Source organism: Punica granatum, chromosome 7, assembly GCF_007655135.1.
Source record: "Punica granatum isolate Tunisia-2019 chromosome 7, ASM765513v2, whole genome shotgun sequence".
Taxonomy (NCBI): Eukaryota; Viridiplantae; Streptophyta; class Magnoliopsida; order Myrtales; family Lythraceae; genus Punica; species Punica granatum.
The window spans coordinates 19425150-19451093 of NC_045133.1; the positions used below are offsets into that span (position 1 = coordinate 19425150).

General features: G+C 38.6%; 3 protein-coding genes across 6 annotated transcripts; all 3 read right to left on the bottom strand.

Moving 5' to 3' along the window:
• Positions 1–272: 272 nt before the first annotated feature.
• Positions 273–5624, bottom strand: LOC116212877 (ATPase family AAA domain-containing protein FIGL1). 3 transcript variants are annotated; one of them, XM_031547607.1, is made up of 14 exons: positions 5244–5624; positions 4625–4763; positions 4265–4403; positions 4014–4138; positions 3198–3424; positions 2694–2821; positions 2486–2604; positions 2320–2412; positions 2110–2211; positions 1463–1565; positions 1162–1245; positions 982–1077; positions 741–868; positions 273–636 (listed from the first exon to the last, which is right to left on the bottom strand). In XM_031547607.1, the coding sequence occupies exons 1-14, from the start codon at positions 5510–5512 to the stop codon at positions 535–537; spliced, it is 1854 nt and encodes a 617-aa protein (XP_031403467.1). In that variant the 5' UTR covers positions 5513–5624; the 3' UTR covers positions 273–534. The 3 variants fall into 3 exon arrangements, with proteins under 3 accessions (XP_031403467.1, XP_031403468.1, XP_031403466.1); XM_031547608.1 differs by adding an exon at positions 4975–5154 and having other exon boundaries at positions 4014–4403; positions 5244–5383; XM_031547606.1 differs by having other exon boundaries at positions 4014–4403.
• A 617-nt stretch (positions 5625–6241) lies between these two features.
• LOC116214003 (SWI/SNF complex component SNF12 homolog) lies at positions 6242–9274 on the bottom strand. The gene is made up of 2 exons (XM_031549208.1): positions 6925–9274; positions 6242–6733 (listed from the first exon to the last, which is right to left on the bottom strand). Exons 1-2 carry the CDS (start codon positions 8490–8492, stop codon positions 6661–6663), a joined length of 1641 nt encoding a protein of 546 aa, XP_031405068.1. The 5' UTR covers positions 8493–9274; the 3' UTR covers positions 6242–6660.
• Positions 9275–11929: 2655 nt separating this feature from the next.
• LOC116215655 (F-box/kelch-repeat protein At3g27150) lies at positions 11930–14006 on the bottom strand. Of its 2 annotated transcripts, none has more exons than XM_031551454.1 (3): positions 13848–14006; positions 12974–13515; positions 11930–12903 (listed from the first exon to the last, which is right to left on the bottom strand). In XM_031551454.1, exons 2-3 carry the CDS (start codon positions 13480–13482, stop codon positions 12195–12197), a joined length of 1218 nt encoding a protein of 405 aa, XP_031407314.1. In that variant the 5' UTR covers positions 13483–13515; positions 13848–14006; the 3' UTR covers positions 11930–12194. The 2 variants fall into 2 exon arrangements, with proteins under 2 accessions (XP_031407314.1, XP_031407313.1); XM_031551453.1 differs by lacking the exon at positions 13848–14006 and adding an exon at positions 13740–13802.
• Between the last annotated feature and the right edge of the window lie 11938 nt (positions 14007–25944).

Consider the following 25944-nt stretch of genomic DNA (forward strand, 5'->3'; position numbering starts at 1 on the left):
TTTATCATTTTCTCTTTTTCGTAAAACGTGCAATCGAGACATGCACGTTGGGTTTAATAATTCCACGTTTTTGACTTAAAAATTTGGGAATAATTAAACCAAGGATTCCTCAGTACTCGGCCATCATCAGCAGACAACCTTTGTCGTCTTTAATCATTCATTAGTATTTAATGAACATTTTCACACTGATCAGACAATTAATTATCATAATGGGGCCACCAGGTAAGTTAATCTAATTAATTCCCATAACTTGATTAAAACAAACCAAGGTGTAGAGCACAAACTATTTATAATCGAAAAATGCCTTTGTGGATTAGTATAATTACAACTAATGCAATCGTTAGTAGTTAGGAGGGATTACTGTAACGAGGATTCAGCAAAACTTGTTCATAAATGATGCTGCCTGCGGTCCCCCCCAGTCTAAAAGCTCGATTTCTACTTTCAGTGCTGTTCTAAACACATGCGAGAACCGTTTGTTTTGTATTATCTGATTAATGTTTACATCCATTCTCTGAAGATGATAAAAACCAATTCCTACACCGCTAGGCTCCCAAACTGTTTGTTCCATTCCTCATAGATACCGAGTTCATTGGAGGATACGGAGGGTCTCACCTCTTGCATCGCCGTCTCAAAGTCCTGAGACATGAACATCATACATAAGGAACCATTGCACCAACCACATAACAAATCTATTGTGGCTTTTTATCCATGAATTATGCATTTTGACATAACGTTTTTACCTGAAGCATTACAGCACGCATATCTTCCTTCTTCAGCTTAGTAATTTCGATCCCCTGTCTAAGGGCCTCTCTCAGTGGGCCCATAGACGCGTCTTTTACCAAGTTCTTCATATCCGATCCTGAGTACCCTGCACAGAAAGATGCATACCAAACGCGTGAAAAAAAGGAGATGATCACCTAAATTATCCCGAAATCATGGAAAGAGGCACAGATATAGAGGTGCAGTTGCAGGAGAAAGTACCGAGAGTTAACTTGCATATGGCATTTATATCATCCTCAGAAAGCTTGAAGAGTCCATCCTTCTCCAGGAGGTTACGCACGATCCATGCTCTTGCTTCTTCGGATCATAATATTACAAGTTAACCACAGATAAATGCAAATCAGTGGTGGAGAAGTTAAAAATTGAGGAAACCGTGTTGACCTGATGAAGGGAGGGGAATATAGAGTCTTTTGGTAAGTCGTCTTCTTGCTGCTTCATCAAGCTCTTGGGGTCTATTTGTTGCCCCTAGTTAAACATAGAAAATACCAAATCGCGACATGTTTCAGAACAGCGAAAGATAATCTGGTAATCTATAAAGAGTGTCCTAGGGAGGAAAGGAATTCTTCACACAGTTTTACTCCAAGCCCATCATCTCATGCCATAAGGCTCAAAATCCTCTTGTAGATAAATGACATTTAAAAAATATAGAACTAACTACCGAGTATGGGGTCTGTTCAAATACCTATAAGAAGAATTTGCTCACTGCCACTGTCAAAACCTTCCATTTCAATGAGGAACTGTGTTTTGAGACGTCTGCTAGATTCATGTTCACCTTCTGACTTCCGCTGCAGCCCATTAAAGGTTGTCCAATATCATTTCATGGCCATATTATAAGCAATCAGTTAGTAGGATATCAGATTCATGGACATATGAAGCAACTTCCTATTTTCAGACAGAAAGTAACTGTTCTGATGGTCTAGTTGCCTTGAGAGTAGAGACTCCAGACCATCTCTTTTCTGTCAAGATCAGGTGTTTGGGCATCCCACAGACTGCTGAAAGGAATATCAAGACTCCCCTTCAGCGGAAACTACTCTGCTATTTGGGTATTTATGTGAATGTTTCTATAAGATTATGTGGAGTGCATTTATCTTTTGTTGCCTCCTTTGTTTAAGGATTTGTTTGTACTCAAGGTGGGACTGGATCTCTGCCTCCAGGCAGCCCCGTAATTTGACTTGTATCTTTTTCTTAAGTAATAAGAGCAGTTTCGAATTTATCCAAAAAAAAAAAAAATGTTCCAATGGTCTCCTTAGTAGCTTGGACGATTGTAACGTTAAATATTAGAAAATTCAACCAGGGAAGTTCATCTTCAAACCTCAGGAGATACCGCACCTGAGAGAGAAGTGAATCAATCTCATCGACAAAAATTACAGCAGGCTGACGGCAACTGGCAACTCCAAAAAGGGCCCTCACCAGCTTTTCACCTTCCCCAATCTACAAACAACTGATCTTATGTTAGCTTTCTGATAATGTACAGGTCATATGAGTCCATGAATGGGTTCAGAAGTTTAGCAATAGTGGCTGCAGGATAACAATACAGACCCATTTGCTGGTTAATGAACTAGCAGATATGTAGAAGAAAGTCGCTTTTGCTTCCCCAGCAATAGCTTTTCCAATCATTGTCTTTCCTGTACCCTGCAACGCAAGATATAATTAATGTTCCATCAAAGTATGTTATCTTCCCTGGAGTGATATCCACTGTACCTACCGGTGGACCGAAGAGAAGCAATCCTCTTCCTGGAGCTCGGCAACCTTTGAATATGTCAGGGCGCAACAAAGGCCAGATGACCATCTCTGTCACACATTTTTTAGCATGTTCTAGACCGGCTGGTGAAGAAAGCAAAGGTATCAGAACAACTCCTGGAAAATAAAATGACAAAGTGGAATCCTCCCAACAAATGAAACATCTGAATCACCTATATCATCCCAGTGAACATTAGGATCTCGATCCATAATCTCATTGCTGACATGTTCAATGAGGCGAGGTTCCAAGTTCCTCAATTTCTCTGGAAGTTCACCATCAGGACCGCAAAGCATTTCCAAGCTATAACATAAGAAGAGGTGATCGTCCAAATTAGACTGAACAGTATAAAAAATCACAATAGACAAGTGAAAATATGATGTTCTCTTCTTCGTGATTCAAATATCAGGGCCAATCGACATTTATAAATGTTATCTAAATTATTCTTGTCATCAATTTATCGAAAACGATGTCAGGCAAAAAGAGCTACATATAGGAAATTCCAATAACCAGCAAACAACAGTAAAAGTAGACAGGTCCATTTCATTAGACTAGCCATATTACTATGGGTGCAAGAAAATACTAGTAAACTCTAAATCCTTTTGTCATGCATTATGAAGAGTTGGGATATACTGGCAAGATAAGTAAAATCACTAAACAAGCCTTTTTTAAAAATTACCATCTCTTTGTTGAGTCATCTAATCCATCATCAGACTTTCCAGCAATCCGGGAAGTCACGTTTCCAGAATTGGTACTATTTGATCTGATTGGGGGAACAAAGTTTCCACGAACACCCCTTCGTGATGAACCATGTGATCCATAACCCCAGATGCCAGAATCACTTTGTGGGGAGACAGATGCATTAGGTGATCCTGCAAAACTTCGCTTTTGTCTTGTATCCATTACCTATGAGCAAATAGAAGAAGATATTGTTGATGCTGAGGCTCACCATGAATTATATATGAAACTAATAAACATGAGATATGAGGGAATTACCTTTCACGACCTTGCATAAAACCCTTTTGTCCTTCAGGAAAATAAAAAGGCAAAACATGTAGGAATGTAAAGAATAGTGGTTTACTACTTTACTATTTATCAGTGGTATGATAGAATCCTATGTAACTCTTGCCTCACCCTAAAGGCACTTGGATAATACAGTCAATCTAAGTATTGACCTCTGTTCTGCAGTAAAGCAAGGAAGCCGAGAGGGCAGACAAACACCTGGCTTAATAGTTCCCAAGAATTTGCTACGAAAAGGCTCAACTACATCTAGGCTATATAAGAAAATGACACTGCTATTCGCAAGGAGCAATCTGTAAAATCATCCTCCAATTATAAATTACTGAGTAAAACATAGCCTAGGTCATGCCATCATCCATGCAGCAATACTTTATTCAAAGGTTAGCGAGGACTACATGGGAATCATAGAGCAGAACAGACAGGGCCTTACATTTAAAGACCAACAAAAGTATTTTTTAAGGATAAAAGTGGGTACCAATTTGGTTTTTGCAGTCATAAATCCGCTGGCAGGTGCCTCTGCATTAGCTTCTTCCATTTTCGATGGCAAATTTTCGTCGTCATAACTGGGGCTTTTGATTTCCATGTGCATGCATTTTGACCCTAAAGCAGTAGTATGAGGTCTTTCTTCATCTTCAACTTTTGAGAATGGAAAAGGAGGGGAATCCTTATGATGGTTGTAAGAAGGGGCCTTATCTAGAAGTATGCCTTGTGAGGGGGAGCAATTACTTTTGGAGGCAATAGAACTCTTTGATGGGTAATTGCTTCGTCTACTGAGGTTGTTTCCGTACAAAGATGCCAAATTTGCTTGGGAGATAACACGGGATGTATCATACTCTGACTTTCCCTTCCTGGGTGGCGGATCATTCTGGAACCAAAAGAGAAAAGATTTAGTCGAGAGAAAATTTGATACAAATACAATCTTTGGCTGAAATGACTCTTTTTAGCACATTGGGAATATTAACAACTTGCAATAATTACTTAACACAGTAATGTAAATCAAAATATATATGCATCATTTGCTATTCAGTCGTTTGATGTAGTAAACAAATAGGGAAAAAAGGAGCGCATATGATGCACAATCTATACCGTTTCGCTGGTAGCATCCCTTTTAGCCTGTTGATAAAGAGCACAGAAGTACTTCGACTGAGTGATTTTCTCCATGTCAATATCTCCATTCATGTGAAACACACATTCCGGAGTTCTGTTGGCCTGCTGAAATGCCCGTCTGAAGGCATATCGAAATGCATCAAGAAGAGGAGAGCACAACATAACAAAGAAATCAGCCTCATTATATTACTGAATATTTCGCGCCAACAAAAATCTAACACCAAGGGGATGTCGCAAAACTATGCCCCTCTCCCTCAGGCCTGGCCCTAAGTTCTCCCATCATTTTAACAATGGCAGTAGGATTGATTGGTATATAGATGATGATGCACCTTAATATAATGGCAAAAGAAAATTCAGCACTGCGCTGCAGCCTAAATGCATGCTCCTCCAATCACGAAATTGTCAAACGAAATTCATCTTCGATGAGCTCAATGTGCTCTACAACCTAAAACTGCCCCAACGCCACCGTACTCCCGCAATCCAACATCAGCAGTACAGGTCCAATTAAGCTTCAAACAGTGTTAGCTCTAGTCACCGAATTATTCGAACAAACTGCCTCGAGAACGTGAACCGAATGTAAGATGTGAGATGGTAATACCTATCCGATTCGGCCACGAGGTTCTGACGAGCAGCGTCGACGTTTGACATAGCTTCACGGCGGATAGGGCGGATGAAGGCCTCGTCAATGTCTTTGCGGGTCCGCGATTCGAGGAAGCCGAGGAGGCGAAGCCCTAGGATATGCGCGGTGGAGAAATCGCCCCTCTCGGCGGCAGCCTCCGCCCCGAAGAGGAGAGAGTGAAGCCGCTTCAAGTTCACGTCCACTTCCTTCCGCCAGCAAGTCTTCCCGGGGCCGTCGGGCTTCTCCATTGCTGACTGCAGAGGAGGAGGGTTAGGAGATGGAGAGGGAGACTGAGATAGATGGAGACGGATACATCGGAATGGAGCTTTGCTTCCGAGTTCCGACCCTCACTTCCCGCCATTTCCATTTTCCCTTCTTTTTTTTTTTTTGGATGGAATTGAAATTTTTTTTACTTTTGAAATTTGTCCCTGAAATATGTTTTTCTTGGAGATTGAGTCCCCATACTATTCCTTTTACCTTTTCTCATCAAACGGGCTGCTTTTCTCCTGCTTTATCCATGAGTTTGATACAAATTTCGAAGCTCAGCCCGAGCTCACGAACTCCAGATTGCTATTTCAAAGTGTCTGGACTGCGGATTTAAAGTGTTTAAAGTAGCATTCGGTACAAGACAATCTATCGCGATTGCATGCGCTAACATTTCTTGAACCCACAATATTATCAAACTATAGGTTTACAGTTGCATTTGGTAGGAGACGATCTATCGCGATTGCAGGCGCCAACCCACAATATTACCAAACAAATAGTTTGACGAGGGAATTGCTTCAAGTGATACATTGGAGGTGCAATCAAACTCAGCAAAGGACTAGCAACATCATCTTTGTTTTTGCAGCACAGATGCCTTTGTCGAGACATTGTGTGGGTTTCCCGTAAGTTCGGGTTACGAAAACCATTAATTACTCCAGAAAAAAAAGCGTGTACTAAATGAATAGAGAACGTAAAAGAAAATGCAGAGAGCGTGATTCTAGTAACAATATTCCAAGAGAAAAAGATTATGATGTAAACACATACTCTCCGAAAGTTGAAACAAGTAGAATGACCAAGCTAAATGTCACTAACAACCTAGCTGATTAGAGTACATCATCAGTACTACAATAACCGACCAACATATCAGTAATCTTTTATGTTGCAGCACGATGAAATAGGATAAGACAACAACAAAAACTATGTACATCAGCATTTCTATTCTAATACATAGTTCTACATCCGAGAAGTTCAGTTCAACCTCAGCACCGGGAGAAAAGTAAAATTTATAAGTCATGATTCCACACACTTGAGATACCAGAATTTAACCACGATCAGCGAAGTCATTCTCCCATCAGGTACAGTCAGCGACTGACCCACATAGAGGTCCATGCAGAGCTCGCAGATCCCATGCTCATGTGCTTGGAGGTGCATCACTTCCCGTTACCGGCTTTCTATTCAAGTATCGAATAACAGCATCTTCAACCCTGTTAAATCATCATAATTACAATCAATCCTCCACATTCCTTATAAAGAATGAGCAGTTTTAGAACATTAAGATCTCACATTATTGAAGAGCTTCAGTGTATAGAAGCAGATCAATACTGACATCATACTCATGCATTTTATGCCGCTATCAGAAGCGAGTTGCATTAAATAGTAGAACAAATATTCTTACCATGGCTGACCAAAGAAATCTGATCGCCTTTCCTTTTCAGCATTTCGGCTTCCTTCTCCAGTAACAAGCTTCAGATCTTTGTTCTGAGATTCAATCAATGCATTAATGAATTCAGCTGGTGACTGACTGAACCCAAGGAAGAAAGCCCTTCTTTTACGGTGCTCATGAATCTTTCTTATAGCAGCATATATGGCTTCATCGCAAGCATCGATCTCTTTGTTCTTCTCCACATTCGCCAAAAGTGTGGAGAGTTCCCTCTGAATCGGGAATGGCACATCCACCAGTACATCGTAGCATGCAGTTCCCGCTGGGCTGGTCCCCGAGAGTTTGATCTTATGTTCCAAGTGAATGGGCTGAGGGAAAGATAAATGCTGTGATATCTTCTGAGAAACCATGGTGAACTTCATCTTCTCCTCCCCAAACACTCTCATAAGAGGCGGGTCGCAGTTGAAGTAGGTTGGGTCATTTGGGTTCTGCAGCTTTCTGGCCTTCACGTAGTGCCAGATCGCAGCAATAATCCTTGGGCGAGTGTCGACCTCAATACCAAGAAGTTCTGTCAACATAGGTGAGAGCTTGTACTTCTCCGGCGAGTAGTTCAACTCTAAGCGTATAGTAGCAGTGAACTCCTTATCTCCTTTACGCTTCACCTCGAACCCCTCATGAGCAGCAGGTGACCTGGCGCTCTCCCAAAGAATGATTGGATTCTCAGGATACAGTCTTTGGTCCAATGAAATGCTCACCCTCTTGAAGAAAGAAGAGAACTTTGGGTACAAGGGATTGGGCTGCTTCTGAGCTGCTCCGGGCTGATCGGGATCAACCCCATCTTCCAAGATCCTCCCGATTATCTTAAGGGTCCAGGTTGGGGGCTCCGCATTAGGCTTCTGAGGGATCGCCCTGACCTGATTAGCAAAAGTATTGAAGACATATATACGAAGAGTTTTCTGGATCGTAGGAGGGTTCTTAAGTGCCTCCTGTATGTCAACCTTCTTCCTTCCTAAGGCAGCATCGGTTCGGGCCTCGAACTCGAGGAGCTGGGTGTAGAGAGCAGACTCCGGGAGAATCGCAGCAACCCTCTCCTGAAGCTGTTTCTCCGGGAGCTTCTGCTTCTTCTTTCGCGCAGCAGCAGCGGAAGCCAGCTCCATTTGCTTCAGTGGAGACATCATGGTAGCGGCAGTGGCCATGGGGTTTGCCGGAGGACGGACAGGGGGCTTCATGAGTGGCCGCTTTGCAATGGCACTGCCGCCGGGGGAAGACGAGCCTAAGTTCCCAATCCCACTGCCACCAGCAGCAGATTGGAATTGGGCCTGGATCTGGGCGGCGACTTGAGCTTGAATGTGGGCCTGAGCTTTGGACTGAGCCTGAGCAAGGGCTTGCGCTTGGGCTTGCTGCGATAGCTGGAACTGGGTCTGAAACCCGGCTGCATTGCCCTGCATTTGCTGTGCCTGAGCGAATGCAGGGTTCTGAGGCATAGATGAATTCACTATCCCCACATTCCCGAAAGGCGACACCGTAGCCCCAAGGCTTCTCGGTGGGTTGCCGTTATTAGTGTTGTTATTATTCGCAGACATTGGAACCCGAATTGTTTCTCCAAAATCAGCAGGAAATCCTAGACTGCTTCTAAATAGGCAAGCCTCTCCACCTAACAATCAGCAATTAGCACCTGCACTTAATTCCTGATTAGCACCGGAAACTTAGACACCCCAAACCCTGAAATAACTCTCAAATCCACCAAGATATAGTGATAACAACAAACGCCCTACTGCTGCAAACGTCCAGCTGAGCTGCCAAGTGAGGAAGAACCCTAAACTGAGCAACAGCAAGCGAAGACCGGAACCCTGGATCGCCTCTAAATGCAGCCACAAAGTTCCTCACATAGCAATTAAACTCGATTCCAACAGCAGAAACAACTCAACCGCTCTAAAGCGTAGAAGAATCTCATGATTTAATCATCGTACTGCTGGAAAGGAGGTTCCTTCCATGAATCTTTCAGCTCAGCAACAACAAGCAAAACCCTAAAACCACAAGAAACCGGCGCTGCCGCAAACTTAGATGCCAAGAGCTAGTTACCAGGCCACTAGTGCAACGATCCGCGTCCACTGTTCCCGATCCAGGAAGAAGAAAGCTTTGAACTTTAGGGTTTCAATGCCCAATACCAACGCACGGAGATGGAGAAATCGGGAGAAACAGAGCTAAATTTGAAGCGGGACGAGAGGTATTTGCATTAGCGAATTCCGACTCGAGCTCACACTTCCGGTCGATTAGGGCAAATAGGAGAAGGAAGGAACAGAGCTTTGACAGTAATGGCAGAGTGACACCTTCTCACTGATGAAGGTCGAGATGAAAGGCGAACGCTTTGGCAAGTTGGCTCCTTTTTCTTTTCCGTGCAGAAATTTCATTGTACGCCTTCATTTTTAGGTTACTACCATATCGGTCCCTGTATTTTATAACTTCCCCAAAATGTGCCCGAATTTTCAATTTTAGCGCAATAATGCCCCCGCGTCCCAACATGTGAACGTCGAAGATTTCCATGTGACATCTCGTAGTATCCGAAATTTTTGCTAGCATTTACCACTTTCCGCAGTGTAATGGCGATAGAGGATCACAAAGAAATCGTAACAAGGAGACGAATTATGAGTATTTTTAGAAAATATGATATATGCGTTAATGCTACGTGAGACGAAGAAGATGATTGCATAGCTGATAACTCTTTACCATCTTGTTGGATCTATGGCGAAGATTCTTGAGACTGACCTCGACAGAGACCGAGGTGGTAGGTGATTCCACCTTGACTTTTATGACTTGTTTGGTTTTAAAGTAGGATTTTAAAATCCTACTTTAACTTAATTCTACCCACAATAAAATAAAATAATTTATACAAAGTCAAAGGGTGGGTCCCCTTTATACCACTCTTTTTCTACAACAAAACAAAATAACTCATATAAAATCAAAGAGTGCACCCCATTTATACGACTCTTTTTTAAAATTAAAATTTAATTTTAAAATCCTACTTTGAAACCAAACGCAACATTAAATATCCAAATTTAATAGATATGTGTGATTGTAAAAAGTAAATAAAGGAGAAAGATATTTGATATTCTCGTTCGGAAATCCGTACAAGTGACTCCAAGAGAATTCGAACTTGAATAGAGAATGTGGAAGATTATTCAGACGACCCCTAAATCAAACCCCTTAGGTTCATTAATTTGGTTTTTCATATACACCAAGTGTATTCTCCAACTTATATGTGTCACATATAGATTATGATACTCCAGAGGTTTGTTTCAGATTGATGATGGTCCAGTTAAGAGGTCCTTCTATAATTGAGAGCCTGTTTCCTTTTCTTTAGATCCTCGTCGTTAGCTCTGCTCTACTCTAATCTTAAGCGGTGGATTTGGCTAATATCATCGAGTCTCGGTGCTGCCATAGCTGGTGCTTGAGTTGTTCCGACTTAGTTCTCGAAGGCTCGAGCACATCATATTTGACTTAAGCAAAGGCAACGTCCTGTGGTGGCTTCAGAAGTATGTTAATTCTCACCTTCCAAATTTTTTTTTTTGGGGGGATAAGTGGTAAATTTAATTAACAACAAAAAAGTATACACTCGTTCACCCACATACAAACGTCGAGCTAACTATCACACACAAATATAGACTCTTTAGTTCTGACATAATCATTCCATCCTTAAGCCTAAAGAGCCTGCAACTATAGAAGAAGAAAGCTTAAGGGAAACTCTCCGAATAGACAGAGTTTTTAACTTGATACTTTGGATGATTGTTCCCATGAGAACAGCCACGGTCAAAGATTTCTTTGGGAAAATCCTCCTGTTCCTCTCAGACCAAACTACATAAATGTAGATGGTCCATAAAAGTCTTGACGCAGTTGCATCCAAAAGATCTACCCTCGATCCCCATAATCCAAGCAAGAGCAGAATCCCAATCTGTTGTTAAATCAGTAATACCAGCTCTGGATTGCAGACTCGTCCAAATTCCCCGAGTCACTCTGCTCACACTCAGAAGATTGAAGAATGAGTCCCCATTTTTTAAATTTGTTTTTTTGTATTCATCTTATTAAGGATGGCAAGCCAAGAGATAATAGAAGCTTTTGGCAAATGCCCCCGAAACCAGACAACCTTTCTCCATTGCACTTTTGGTCTGGTCTCCCTTTGACAGTTCCATGCACTTGAAGTAGTGGAAGTTCCAGGTTTGCTTGGAAGCCATACCACAGAGTCAGATTCAGCAAATTGGGACCTCTGCAACCAAGTTCCTTATCTCTGCAGCTTGAGGATCAGAACTTCTGGGCCACACCCACTTGTTTTTGTATACCCTGGTGACAGAATCTGAGTCCCTAACTGTTGGAAAGTAAACCATCCCTTTCCCTCCACTGCAATATTCAGCAAGTGCACCTATAGACAACCAATGGTCATGCCGAAAGGAAACAAAGATACTAATGCCAATTTTATATTTGATCAAAGGCTTCATTAATGGTCTTAGTTTCAGAAGTTTCCTCCAATTCCATGACAACTGGAAAACAATTCCAGTTTATCAGTTGGAAAGTAGACATTAACCAATGACATGTTCGTGTAACCTCGTACTGGCTTGTGACATTACCGTATGGTGTACTCATTGCATATAAGACTTTCTCCTTGTATTAGGTGTTAGTAACGAAGTTTTAGGGAAAAAGATAAGGCGAAAATGGATGACAAATAGACCTTCATGGTATGAATGTTGCTGTCAATTTAATTGAATATATTTTCTTGTGTTTACCTGATCGCGTGTAGCATTTCATACTTGCTGGCAGTTATGAGAAGTTTATATTGTGATCGGGGTCAGAATAAGCTTGCCAGAGCTGATAAACTCTTTTATGGCTTTGTTCATTTACTTCAGAAATCGTTGCCCCTTCCACGAGAGAGCTGAAACCATCATGAAGACCTGCTAATTCTCTCGATTCGGTTCGATACTAATGGATTGAGGCACTAGCAAAATGGATTCTCTTTCAAACAGAGATCAGATAATTGAATTCATCCAACCATTTTCACATTTCACTGCAAACATTAGACCTGGTCTCCGAACATGGACCAACATGGAAGAATGATTATAAAAGATAACTCGTAAGTTCGAGGATATATATCAGTTACACACCAAGAAGTAACAATTAATTCAGCACATATCTACTGGAATCGCACTTAAACCATATATCAAAGCTTTCCTATCCGTTCATCATATGAGGACGGAGCCTCTTATTCTGGGTTTACTCACATCAGTTGATAAACTCTGTCAAGCAATCATAACACAGCAGTTCCGGATGAAGTGACTCGACCGGCGGTTCATGGAAGACTCGAGGGGCCGCCAGTGCAGTTGCACCGCGTTCAGGTCCGGTAAGCAAGTAAATATACTCATCCCATGCCCTGTATAGGAAATCGAGGATGCCCCAATGATAAGCAGCTCATTCCCCAGGGACTTGAAGGCCACCCCCCAACCCTTATTGGAGTCTGCCCTGATAGGCACCGGTCCCAGGGTCCTCCACGAGTTGCTCTCCTTCATATAAACCCGAACCTCATTGGAGGACGTCTCAAGGGTGTAGAGGTTGTCGTTCACGACAGCAATGAGTGGCGGCGAGTGATAGGTCGGGATGGGCGAGCCCTTCAGCATGTCAGGGATGAGGTCCCACTTGTTCCTGCTCTCGTCGAACATTTCCCCGCAGGTCAGGGCCTGATCCTCCTCATTCTTTCCCCCGATCACAAAGAATTTCTTGTCCATGTAGCAGCCAGAGCAGTACTGCCTCTTCTTGATCATGCTTGGGAGGCGATCCCATGACTTGCTTTCGGGGTCATATCTTTCAGCAGTTTTCAGCACCTCCCGTTTCCCATCTGCTCTGATCCCACCCGCCACAAATGCGTAGTTTCCACAAGTGGCGGAGGCAAACAGGCATCTCGGGTTGTTCATCAAAGGACCTTTGAACCACCTGTTCTCGGCCAACTCGTACCTGTCGAGGACATTATTTCGACATTCGAAAAAATAAAGTACCAGGGAGCAATCAGGCAGGGCAACTGTACCTCCAGATGACTAGCCCGTCCATCTCCTTCCCTGAGACGATCAAATGAGTCCCGGCGGATAGGGTCTCCTTGTCCCCCAAGACGAAGCTCCAGTCCGAGGGCAAGATTGGGAGCTTGTGGCAGGACCTGAACCGCCGATCAAACGCCCACCAGCTGCTCTCCCCGCTCGCCAGCACAAATACAGATGGCTCCCTGACCCCGATGTCCCTCCTTAGACTGTAGATCTCCCCGCTCCTCAGAAGGGACAGAAACCGCTTGTTCACAGTCGAGATCCTCCAGTACTCCGACCGGGGGACCCGAGCCAGTATCGAAACCTCTATTTCGTGGCTGAGCGGAGGCGTGAGCACTGAGTAATCTGCATCCTTAGGTTTTTTATCCGTGTCCTGGTCAGTTGAATCATGAGAACCGATTGACAGGATAACATGTTTCTTAATGCTTTTGTCGGGGTCGTCGTCCCGGAACATAGTCCCAGGCTCTTCTTCACACTCTAACTCCTCCTCTTTCGGCATCCAATGGGGCCAACCGTAAACTCTTGGAATGTTCTGCGGTAGTTAAACAAAGGGAGCAAAATGGAATTTATCGAATGCTGCACATCCATAAACGTAAACTCATAACTGCCCTTGACGTTAATTTTTCTTATATGAATATTGACTGTACTTTACATGGTTGCATATAGATTTCAAATACAGAGACATAACAAACAAGAACACAACATGTGATGGAGACAGGAACAGAGACAAGAAACAGACAGAAAGGAAACAGAGACCGGAAATAAATTCTGGAGACAGAAGGGTTCAACAAAGGTGGAATCCATAGAACTCCATTGGATGAATGCAAGGAGACAGGGAAGTGCAGAAGAAGAGACATAACATACCAGGAGAAGAGTCAAAGCCAGGGGAAGGAGGAGGATGGAAGAAGAGGAGGAGGAGCAGAGACTGAGAGCGGCAGTGGGAGTTGGAGTTGGGCCATTTGCAAGAAACCTAGGAATTAAGAAAGGAAAAGGCTTTTGATTTTATCAAAAGTGGGTGCGGATAATGCACTCGCCTGTTACTAAGAGATCATAGGTTTGATACTTAGTAAATTATATGCTCATTTATTGGTTATTTTGGATTTCACTTTCGTTATACTAGGTCTAATGCGTCTTTTGTAATCGGAAAAAAAAAAGCCTTTCATTTTGGTGTAGAGAGAGGGGGATTAAAAAGGAAGGTTTTAACCGACTTGAATTAGTTCAAATAGTTCGGCGTTTGTTCTCCTTAAATAATGTTTTGGGTTCGAATCTTATAAATAAGAAAATCCACGTTGGGAGAGTTTTATCCCTTTATGAATTAACTCGACTCTTACTCGATTAGTCGAGGCCCATTGATTTTAGATTAGATTTTCCTCAATGAATAATTTTTGAACCCTTTTAATATATCTCATTTCCCTTTTTGTTTATCAGATTCATGACTCTCATTTACAATTGGAAAATTGCAAAGTTCAGATTATCTAGTTTCTGAAAATGAAAACAAAAAAAGACCGTGCATTGAGACTTACGTTATATTTCATCAAACGAACGAATTAGTAGAGAAATTCCCAAATAATCCTCGATGCAATAAGAAAGAGTTAATAACACCATGCTACAAATTAAGTAATACAAAATATAAACCACCAACAAGGGTTGGTTCTAATAGTTCGACGCTTGTTCCGCTTAAATAAGGTATCAGATTCAAGTCCTTATGAATGCAGAAAATTCACGTTAGGTGAGCTTTAACCCTTAGTGGGTGGACCAGGCTCAACTAGATTAGTTGGAGTCCAATTGAACTTTCAGATACCAAATTTCACACTGAATATTTATCAATTAATTAAATGTGTTTAATATAAAACCTATTGGGGTTTTCTCGTAGCACATTTTAACTTAGATTCACCCACCTAAGATTTTCTTGTATGATGCACTTTCTAATCATCACTTCCTTATTTCTGGCCAAAAAAAAAAAAGGTACCCTCCTTATTTTACATGTGACAAGCTAAGTTTACTCTCCAAACTTTTTCATAGTTATAACTAACTATATAACGGGTTGGCTCTTATGGCAAGTCGACTTGCTCATTTCCTTGAGATCTCCTATTCAAATCTTATTGAGAGATAATAAGACAAAACTCATATGATCATTCAAATAACAGTGCATATGATTCAAATTCGCGACATTTTTACCAATGGCTCTAATCGACTGTGTACAATGATGCTGATATGCTCTATTATCACAATTTAATTACGGGTGCTTAGCTATGTTTATTTACAGTAGAAATGCAAGTTTCCCATTCTAGTCTAGTTTTGGGTAACAAATAGTAGCGGGAACCGTAGAGAGCTAATATTTACATAGTTTTGGCAATTGTTGATTATAAGTTTTTGCTGAATAATATAGTGGACAGTAGTGATGACAACATTGTCGCCCCCGCTATATAATGTTCGGGCTCTCATGTTGCTGATCATAAGTTATTGCATCATTAGTTAATCTCATTGTTCCTAATCCTTCACGCGCTCAAGCGGCCTGAAAATGTTGTCCTAGTCGAGCAAGTATTGCCGGTATTGCGTACTTAGTGAGATTAATATATAACTAATATATATAACTATAAAAAAAACTAATATGGTGTTTTTGATTAAACTAGTTTTAGTAACTAATTGAATAACATAAAATCTGAAAAGCTCACGTACACCCATGATCCCACAGGTGGATTACTAAGGAGAGCATATGCTTATCGTATAGTTTGGCATAAGAAAAGGAGCAAAAAAGATGTGAATTACTTTTAAGGCCATAAATCAATCAAATTTAAAAAGTAAATAAATTTTTCAGTAATTCTTTCTTTTAATTTCGGTTACAAAAGAAATTCGTAGACTTGATATAATTAGAAAATGGAAATAAAAGCTAAATAAAGGGCACATGAACATAGAATTTCTTAATTACAAGCGAGGGTGTATGTCGCCTCTGCACCTCCTTTCTGAATTAGTCATTCTCCCTCGTCGAGGATGAAAAATCAATAAAATTGTAATAAATCAATGATTAGGTTTATAAATATGAGAAATGAATCATATATTTGATCTTTTATTCGTTCTTTCTCGTCACATCATTAGTACGGCTAATTAGGTTTTTACCATCTAAACTTTTTTCTCTCAGAAAATTTCATCATACATCATGGTGATGACGAGTAATCACAGACTCACACACACCTATATGTATATACACGCATATATACTTTCCTGTAAAGTCTACATCCCAAATGCTATGTGCAATGATGAGATTCGTAAATAAGATTGCATATGATTTATGCTCCATCCTTTTTTTGCTGAGAAGAATAAAGACTCGAGGAAAGTGAAGTTGTTTGTCTGATCAAACAAGGGAACCGCACAACCCCAAAGATTACTTTTCTTACTGGAAAATCCAAATCAGTACACTCATTTAGCAAATTAATAAGCATGTTTTGATCCCACTCTTCTATTTAATTTAGTGGCGATAACAACGAGATAATATAATATGTCTCAGCTTTTTTGCTCCAATATTGTATTATATGATGTCATGTTATCTTATCGAGTAAAAGGCTCAACTTGTGTGTTGTTTGTGCTTTATTTTTAATACATAAATAATTTTTTATGCAAAAAAGTGCTGACATGGTTTTACATATATATATATACCTACATATAATATGAGTTTTTTTTTCTAAAATACTTTTTACAGCTCTCATAATTAAAGTCGATAATTAACTTTGAAATGATATCATAACTTGAAAAAATTATCAAAATATGTTAAATTCTTATTTTCTTTTAATTACAAGAGAGGTTCATGAGCTAATACAATGAAATAAAAATTCTAATAACTAATAAAGGGACGCAGATAATCTCACAACGAGTGTCGAATCTGGAAGTTTTTTATTATCAGGCGAAAGCGTGTGCCACACAATGCTAAGCCTTCGTCGATCAAACTATATTAATTTTGATAGGAAAATGTTGAGAGCAAATCTTCCCCAAGATTGGTCGGAGTACATTTTTAGATTTTATGTTTTTGTTCATTTAATTGCTTTTTTTTTTCCAAGAATTGAATAGCTTTGAAGTATAAAATTCTGATATATAATGTATTTAGTAATACACTTTCATGATTAACTGCAGTCATCCTGTATTATTTTTTGTACATAGTTTGTTTTAGGAAAGTAGCTACATCTTAAATATTAGAAATAACTTGTAATAAGCCATTAGCTTCTTGCCTTTTTTTTTTAAAAATAAATTTCACCAACAAATATTTGTACTTATCGAGAGATCCTATGATCTCTGCTATATATCAGTCTGCTTAACTTTTTCTTAATCGAGACTTCCTTTGGTGGATAGAAAAAATTGTACTTGCCAGAAATCCAGTTAATTGTAAGAATGAAAATAACATGTAATGGAAAAACCAAACTTTTTTTTTTGGCTGACCCAGGGGTACTGTCTGAGCCGACTTTGCCCAATTAGAACCCGGGATCGAGTGATTATATGAGCTCCTTTTTAACCATTAGGTCAAACCCATTGGGATCAACAAAAGCACTTGTTTTCTACATATGATGTGATTACTAATATAAATTAATAACTTATATATATTACTACATTGAATTATAAAAACATTTTTTCACGTGGTAAAATCGATTACATTTTCAAGACAATTAATTATAATAATTCATTAGTGAATAATTGAATTAAGGGTAATGGAATAGTCAAAAGCCAGTTATACGTATGACCAAAAAAAATAAAGGAATGTACGTGTCGTATTAATTCTCGGAAGCTCTAGCTTTGAACAGCCAAATTAACGTGTATCAACTTTTTTACCATTATATTTTAGATTTGTATTTGCCCCCATTTCAGTTTTGTGTTTAAATTTACTAGAAAGAAAACTAATTCTTTTTTTTTTTGTAAAAGCTTGCTATATATTAGATTATAATAAAATTACCAGCAAGTGGTTTAATGATGCAAAACATCACAATGTGATCAAAAGAAAGTGGCATTCGACCAAAATAAAATTACTTATAAGCAGCTAAACAGGACTTTTTGCTATTGGAGAACTAGGGAAACCAAAAAAAGAAAAAAAAAACTTAATTGACCAATAATCTAGTGGCTGCTACAAATTTGGTCCGTAAATTGTGAATATGATGATGAGATTCCTCGGTTATTTTATTTATTTGCATACCTATATATTTTTTTCTTTTATTTATTTATCCATTTATTTGGCTTTAGGACCTCCACCAATAACCTTGTTCCTAATTCCATATGCAGCCATTTCCTTCTACTTATTTTCAGTAAAAAGGGATAAAGAGATAGGGAAGACGATAAGTGGATGTGATGAGCTACGTACGCTGTCGAAAACGAAGACCCGCAATCTCGACAGTAAGATGTCTCTATTTCATTCGAGTTTCGTTATTTTTATAATTTCGGTTTTTTTCTTGCTTTTCCCGAACAGATAAAGTTACAGCTAGCAAAGGCAAGAATAATTAACTATTGGGACATTGCCATTATTAAAGTATTGAACATCTTTTGTGTCATCCTACGAAGATTGTACCATAATCAATCAATTGAGAATTAATATATGATCAACCATAAAATATACATAGATATTGGAATTGTTGCCGTCAAATGTTGGGATGATTGCCACGCCCAAACCCTAGAAAGTGGATGCCCATTGGATAAGAGCTCTCTTTTCATGTGTTCTTTTGTCTCGTAAAAAAGATAATAATAATTTTCTGTTGCGAATCCACTCAATGATCGATGAACATAATGCGAAAGTAAGAAGAAATTGCACATAAGATATATGTTGTAAACCCTCAAATGTGATGAAAATGTTTAAAGGAAACATCCACGGGCAAAGGAGGCTCGACGGTGACTTTTTATTGAGAAAGAATAATGGAGTGGAGTACAATACGAGTGCGTCCCTCATAGGCACAATGGCTGACTACAAATGAGGAACCCTAACTCTCGAAAAGATATCTCATCTCATGGATACTCTCACTCTCTAAACGCTCTCCCACATTTTACATCAAAACTCTCGATAGATATATATATACCCCGATTCTCTCTCAACGTAGTATTCCTTATAATCTCTATCAATAATATCCCAAAATACGATATTCTCAAGAAATTACATAACTAAAAGTTAGAGATTCAATTCTACAAAATTGAAACAAAATCGAGTCAAAATTCAAGACATAATTCTCAATATTTTCTTTGCTCAAGAAACAAATAATAATTTATTTAACCACGAAGATTGTGCTATCTCTACACGGATTAGTGATATGGGGATTCGTCTCTTGATACCCATTTTCCAATAATTGCATTAAAAACAACTTAATTCTAATTCCGAATGACTAATTATAAAAATGAAGAAGAAGAAAAGGTGAAACAAGTTAAGTCGAAAATCATTCTACAGTGAAATCATGATCGACTTACATACCGAACCGACTTATAAAAAAAATTGCTATCTTTTCATTTCTGTAATTACAACAGATCGATGTATTTTTATGTGAAAATGTTCTATGTATTTGCTCATTAATTAATTTATAATCCAAAGAATCACTATCATAACCGCGTAGGTTTCGCATTTATCTTCCATGTGGATGTCCCTATCTCTAATTAAAAAATATATAACCTGACATATTTGTGATTTGTGAATAAAGCTGGAGTTTCGATTGGCCCCATTGAACAAACCCTAAACAGCTTTCAGCCCACGGATTCTGGAAAGATGAAATTCTTGGAAACCCTAAACCCTAATATTTAATTAGCCCCCACTAATTTTACTTTTGATTGGTCAAGAATATTTTAGTACACATACGGGGAATTCCCCTTCTTCTTTTTTTTTTTTCATTGTATGGTGTTAAAAGAAACCTTAAAATAGCTCACTTCCCTAAACTCTCCCATGTTTGTTAAATCTTAGGAGATGATAGCGTGTCATGGGATGAGTGGAAACGTGACATGAATTTAATTTTTTCTTCATGATCTTTTGTAGGAAAGCTTTCAAATACCTTTGACATCGAGGAAATGAAATTAGCAATTTAATTATTCTCATTACAAGGGCAGATCTAAAAACTTAATCTAAAGAGGTAAAATTAAGGAGAATGCAAAGGAAAAGTAAATTTGTAAAGTTAAGGGAACAAAATATGACAATTACATAAAAAATAATAATATAATTGTTAGGATATATAAAAAAATTTTAGTACAAAAGAGAGAGACCGCTATCCGCTGCCCCCGTAAATTCGCCCTTTTCTCATACATGTATACTAAATATTGATCCATAATACGCACGGCTTGTATTAAATCGTGTGATTTATTAAGAAAATGAAATTATATATATATATATATATCATTTCCAATTTTCCAGTTTGAGTGTGGTTTTCTGATGGTTTCAATTTGTAATGTGCATTGAATACATGTTCGTTTATAATGTGAACTTATCTTTGCAGTGGTAAAAAAGCACATATTTAATTAGAAGGGAATTTGAAAGGAGAAAATAGAAACAGAGTGCTGGGAATGGTTAAGGGTGATTACGAGGGTCGGGCTTTTGCTAAAACTTTGGGGAACCGACTTCAACTTCGTTTGGAAGTGCGACGACGGTTGAATAAATGCTTATTTTGTTGAGTTTTAAGTGGAAGCAGTATTTGGTGAATACTTTTAAAACCATAGTTTGACTAATTTCTACTGTTGGAAACGTAATTCTCTCTAGCAGATTGATAAGTGCTTCTAAAAACTTATTTTACTCATTCTCTATTTTAAATATTAATTTTAATTTCAGTAATTTTAAATTATTATCGGCTTTTGCTTATTCTAAAATCAACACTTATTTTTCAGCAATTATATTTCAATACTTTTATTTCAGCAACAACACTCTCAAACCAACCCTTCGTGAGGTCATGAGTTTCAAGACCCATCTCGAGAACCGAAACCAAATTAGATGGAAAAACCAACCCTTGACAAGTACTTTTTTTTTTCATCAGGGAGTCTAGGGTTATCCGGACCAACATGAAAATATGCTATCTATTACGAATCTTCTCATTTTTATGAGTAAACCCGATGTTACAACTCATTACTTTACATTAACAACATTTACTTCATAAAAGCATTATAATCGTTCATAATTTGAACGCACTAACAATGCAAAATAAGAGTTTATATACAATAAACACACCTAAATAAATTTAAATATATTAAAATTTAAATGAATTAAGCAAATTCGAGCGGGTGTGGGTGTTCAATTTTTACATTTTGAAACCCAAAACCTCCACAAAAGCGAAAAATGAGCATACACCAAATCCTAAAACAGAATCACGTTCTAAAGATTTTAAATATTTAGCGTGAACCGGCTCGAATTTTCAAGTCTAGTGATTTTTTATTGAGTAAAATACCATTGTCACCATCCACTTATTCATTAGTAACCGTTTTTGCTCCCGACATATTTTTGCCACCAATTAGTCCCAAAAGTTGGCATTCCGTCTACCATTTATACCCTTCCGTTAATCTCCGTGACGGAAAATTCATGGATGGCGTTACCTTTTCAGTCACTTTTCCATTACGGAAGGGTATAAATTGTAGACGGAATGCCAACGTTTGGGACTAATTGGTGGTAAAAATATGTCAGGGGCAAAAATGGTTGCTAATGAATAAGTGAAGGGCGACAGTGATAGTATACTCTTTTTTATTCATTGCTTGTTGTTGGAAAACCAATATCTACTGGACTTGGACCCATCCGTAATTCAAAAACTTAAACTAATAGGTTACTGAGCTCATGCCTTTTATAAACCCATGAATTTTCTCGTATCTTTTCAATGTGGGACAAACTTGCCCTTTTATCCCCAACACTCGTCCTCACGTGGCGACGTGTAATCTTACATGTGCCACGCGCCATTAACTGTTCGTTCTTACCACAATGTCCCTCACTAGGCTATAGCAGTCCAACTGGACCACGGACCAACTAAGACACTCAGGTAACGGGTTTGTTTGAGTCTCCGCATTGAACTACGGGGATCGTCTTACCACGAGCATACTGCCACACTTGAACCTGGACTTGGCATGTTGTGGGTTCCCCTAGGATTGTTACATTTGGCTCTAATACCACTTGTCGAAAAATTCATGGGCTTTCTTAGGTTTGGACCCATCTACAATCTAAAAACTTAAGTCAATAGATTATTGGACACATGCATCTTATAAACCCATGATTTTCTCTTATTTTTTCAATGTAGGACAAACCTTTGTCTTGCTATCCAAAACAACTTGGAATGATGTTGGAGGTTTGGCTAGATAAGAGGTGAGAGAGTAAAAGAGTGAATGAGATAAAAAAGAGTAAATCATGAAAAGTCAGGAACCGAATTGATGCAAAAAATAAATTAAGGACCAAATTGATGAAATCGTGAAAAGTCAGTGAGCAAATTGTCTATTTACTCGATAAAAAAGGGATTGCGAGATACGTGTGTAGTCCAAGTAACCGGAAAAAAAAACTATGAATAAATCAATTAAAGCAGCCAATATATCGGGCTATTCGGCCCCATAATTTACCCCCAAAGAAAGGGGTAAATTGTATAGAAATGTATGTGGTTTGTTAATTTTTTCAAATTTAATACGTGCTTTAAAAATCTTGAGAGAACGGTATATTTTTACTTATGTAGATTTGATTACTCAATTGTTTTCGTTTTTTTCTTTCTTTCTTTTTTTATTGTTTTCATTATCTACCTTTGCATTACTATGTATTTTAGTCCTTCGGATAACTTTTCTATTAAATGTATTGAGTTGGACTGCCTTAAATGCCATATCAGCGACACATCATCAATTTTAGTTTCCTTTTCTTCCAATTGGACCAAATTGAGCAATTGAAAGGTATGAAAAAGATCCCAATATAAAAATCTTAACCAGTTACATTCATCATTCTCTATTTTTAAAATTTATTTTAACTGATACAAAAGGATTTACGTTAACAAATTTTTGGAAAAATCAAAACCAAAAAAGTAAAACAAAAAAGAAGAAGAATTAGAGAAGGAAGAAGATGAATAGAAGCGGCAACAATGCTTTTTTCTACTACTATTTTTAGGGAGGTGTAATGTGAAACTGAATTTTCACACATATGATATGAGATTTTTAGGAAAATCCAAGCTTCAAATCCTTTGATTTAAAGGTGATGGCCGTTCGCAGATACATATGTACAATATATAGAACACGATCACGCTGAGTCGTCCTTCCACTTGGATCCGGGGAAAAGAGAATGAACAGATGCCTTTGTTCATCTTCTTCACTCATCGATTTACTATTTTTATTCTCTTTTTTTTTTGGTCTTTTTGAACTTTTCAGAAAATTGTTATGATAATTAGAAAAACGATAATGATGAAGTTAACCGGCCAAGATTTTTGAATAAGGGTTCAATTCACCACTTCCAATTGATGGGTTATTTCAATCGAAGAGAAAATAGAAAATTGACTATGCGTCAATGACATTGCATTCAAGGCCATCCAACTCGGCATATTTAAGACTGTTTCCGATGAATTTGTCTCTCCCTTAGATCTGAACTGGACCTCACACTGCCATAAGTGCCAAGTGAAATAGAGAGGGACTCTCAAAAAATGGAAGACATCTGCACCAATGCAATGTCTCTGAACTCATCTCTTAACTGAGCCCACATATGTATTATAATAATTAAATAAACATAACTAATGTTATATATAAATAACAAATATTAATAATAATTAAATAAATATCATCTCCTCCACTCCTCCTCTGCCATCACCACACCCACAAGCACAGACACAAGCACTTTCCCTTCCCAAAAACCAGAGAGCTCGGCAAAGACCCACACACACACTCGCAGACACAGATCCACCCCTTCGACTCTGCCAAGGAGGTCGCCATTGCCTACGACCGCCTTGCCATCCGCATCCTCGGAGAAGGCAAGGCCAAGCTCAACTTTTCTCCTCCTCCTCCCCCCACTCCTCAGCCCCAAGCCAAGGCCCACCACCGCCTGAGCTGAAAGGAGCAGATTTCGCTCCCTCCTCCTCGACGAAACGCCTAGTGCCCTCCCCTCCCCACCCCCTACCTCCTCGACCATGCCTTCTTCATCTCCAGGCCCTCCATCAACGGCCATATAAAAAAAAAATGAAAAAAGCTGCCACGCGGTAGCCAATTAGTGGCGCCGGCCCGTCTCTGTACAGTGGCGGGAGCGCCTCTGCACAGGGACGCTGAGCGGAGAGAGACGCGGGTGGCCGTCTCTTTTATATTAATGCGGTCTTAGATCGCATTAATTTCGTATTGATCACATTAATTTAGTCATTACTCACATTAATTTCGTCTTTGGATTTATCAATTTCATCATTTATTATATCAATTTAGTCTTTTCGCTTAGTCATATCAATTCAATTCTTATTTGGTCACATCTTTTTCATCCTTGTTAATATCAAAAAGGTCCCTCTAGTCTCTCCCACATTTTTACTACTATTGTCTTCGAATCAATTTTGAAGCATTCGTTCTCATTGCTCAGACCTCCGATTCTTGTGTTCTTAGTGGCTATAGAAAACTTATACATACTACTAATTCAGATCAAGTTTCAAGCCAAAAAGTAAAGAAATAAATTAGAAAAATGTGGTTGAAATTCGATTTTCACTCACAAGTTAGAAATTTCGAAAAGCGATATCTCTCAAACCGTGCAACGAAATTACGAGCCATCAAGCATTGTAGCTTCTTTATAATATGAGGAATCTATGTATATAAATTTTTTGACTAATATTGATTTTATAAAGAATTTACCATTAACGACTCATAAAACTTTCTTTCTCTAAAATATGGAAACAAATTCTTATATAATTAATACTGATTCAAAATTTCTGCATTGTGAGTTAAAACCAAATTTCAACCATATTTTTCTAATTTATTTTTTTGCTTTTTGGCTCGAAACTTGATCTATAGTAGTAGTACTATGTATAAGTTTTCTATAGCCACCAAGAATACGAGAATTGGAGGTTCGAGCAATGAGAACGAATGCTACAAACTCGGCTAGGAGATGAGTAGTAAAAATGAGGGTGAGATCAAAGGGACCTTTTGATGTAAAGAAATGATGTTGACAATTTCCAAAATGATGTGATCAAGTAAGAACTAAATTGATGTGACCAAACGGAGAGATTAAATTGATGTGATCAGAGACGAAACTGATGTGATCAATAACCAAACTGACATGACCAATGACGAAATTGATGCAGTTAAAGACGAAATGGATGTAACCTATGACTAAATTGATATAACATTTTCCTCAGGGACTCGATTGATTCAACTTGCATAAGTTATGGATGAAATTGATCGTTTATCCAAGCCACGAGAGACGGGCTTTGAAGGTTGACTAGCGACAGCCTAAAAATATAGTTGATCAAAGGACCAAAATACAAAAGTAATGCAAGGTAAATAATGAAAATGATAAAAAAAAATGACGATAATAAAAAAGTAATCAAATTAATAAAATTACAAGTGTATACTTTTCCTAAAAGCTTTATGTAAAAGCATGTGATTTGAGTTCTAGTTCAAATCCAGCATGCGATCCAACTCCGTTAATTCTTTGACGAAAAAAATCCAATCTATATGATGACCGGGCATTTCCTACACGCATGGCATCATTATGGATCCAACAACAAACAAACCCCTACACAGTTTCTTTTCTTTTTCTTTGCTTTTAGAAAAGAAAATTCCAAATTTTCGTTTTCTTTCAAATCACGGACACCGACATGGCTTTTTCTTTTTCCCCTCCCTATTGCTCTACTTTGACGAGAAAAGAACTTTCTCTAGTCTTTCATAAACCCTAGGTTGCGACTTATTGATCAGAATCCGACAAAGCATGATAACCCTCAAGCGACGAGCAAGGTAGTGTCAAATTCGTGAAATTGCAATAATTTTGATGAATCAGCAAGACAACGATTACTTTAATTTCTATGACTTCTCAATGACAATTAGACTATTTGTTAACTCA

Excerpts from the sequence above, each read along its gene's own strand:
- LOC116212877 (XM_031547606.1), bottom strand. The coding sequence starts at position 5,512 with ATGGAGAAGCCCGACGGCCCCGGGAAGACTTGCTGGCGGAAGGAAGTG. Across the intron at positions 4,764-5,243 it reads CTCGTGGCCGAATCGGATAG|ACGGGCATTTCAGCAGGCCA; the intron begins GTATTACCATCT and ends ATATGCCTTCAG. Across the intron at positions 637-740 it reads TGCGTGCTGTAATGCTTCAG|GACTTTGAGACGGCGATGCA; the intron begins GTAAAAACGTTA and ends TTCATGTCTCAG.
- LOC116214003 (XM_031549208.1), bottom strand. The coding sequence starts at position 8,492 with ATGTCTGCGAATAATAACAACACTAATAACGGCAACCCACCGAGAAGC. Across the intron at positions 6,734-6,924 it reads GATTTCTTTGGTCAGCCATG|GGTTGAAGATGCTGTTATTC; the intron begins GTAAGAATATTT and ends ATGATTTAACAG.
- LOC116215655 (XM_031551453.1), bottom strand. The coding sequence starts at position 13,787 with ATGGATTCCACCTTTGTTGAACCCTTCTGTCTCCAGAATTTATTTCCG. Across the intron at positions 13,516-13,739 it reads GTCTCCAGAATTTATTTCCG|AACATTCCAAGAGTTTACGG; the intron begins GTCTCTGTTTCC and ends TAACTACCGCAG. Across the intron at positions 12,904-12,973 it reads GACGGGCTAGTCATCTGGAG|GTACGAGTTGGCCGAGAACA; the intron begins GTACAGTTGCCC and ends TGTCCTCGACAG.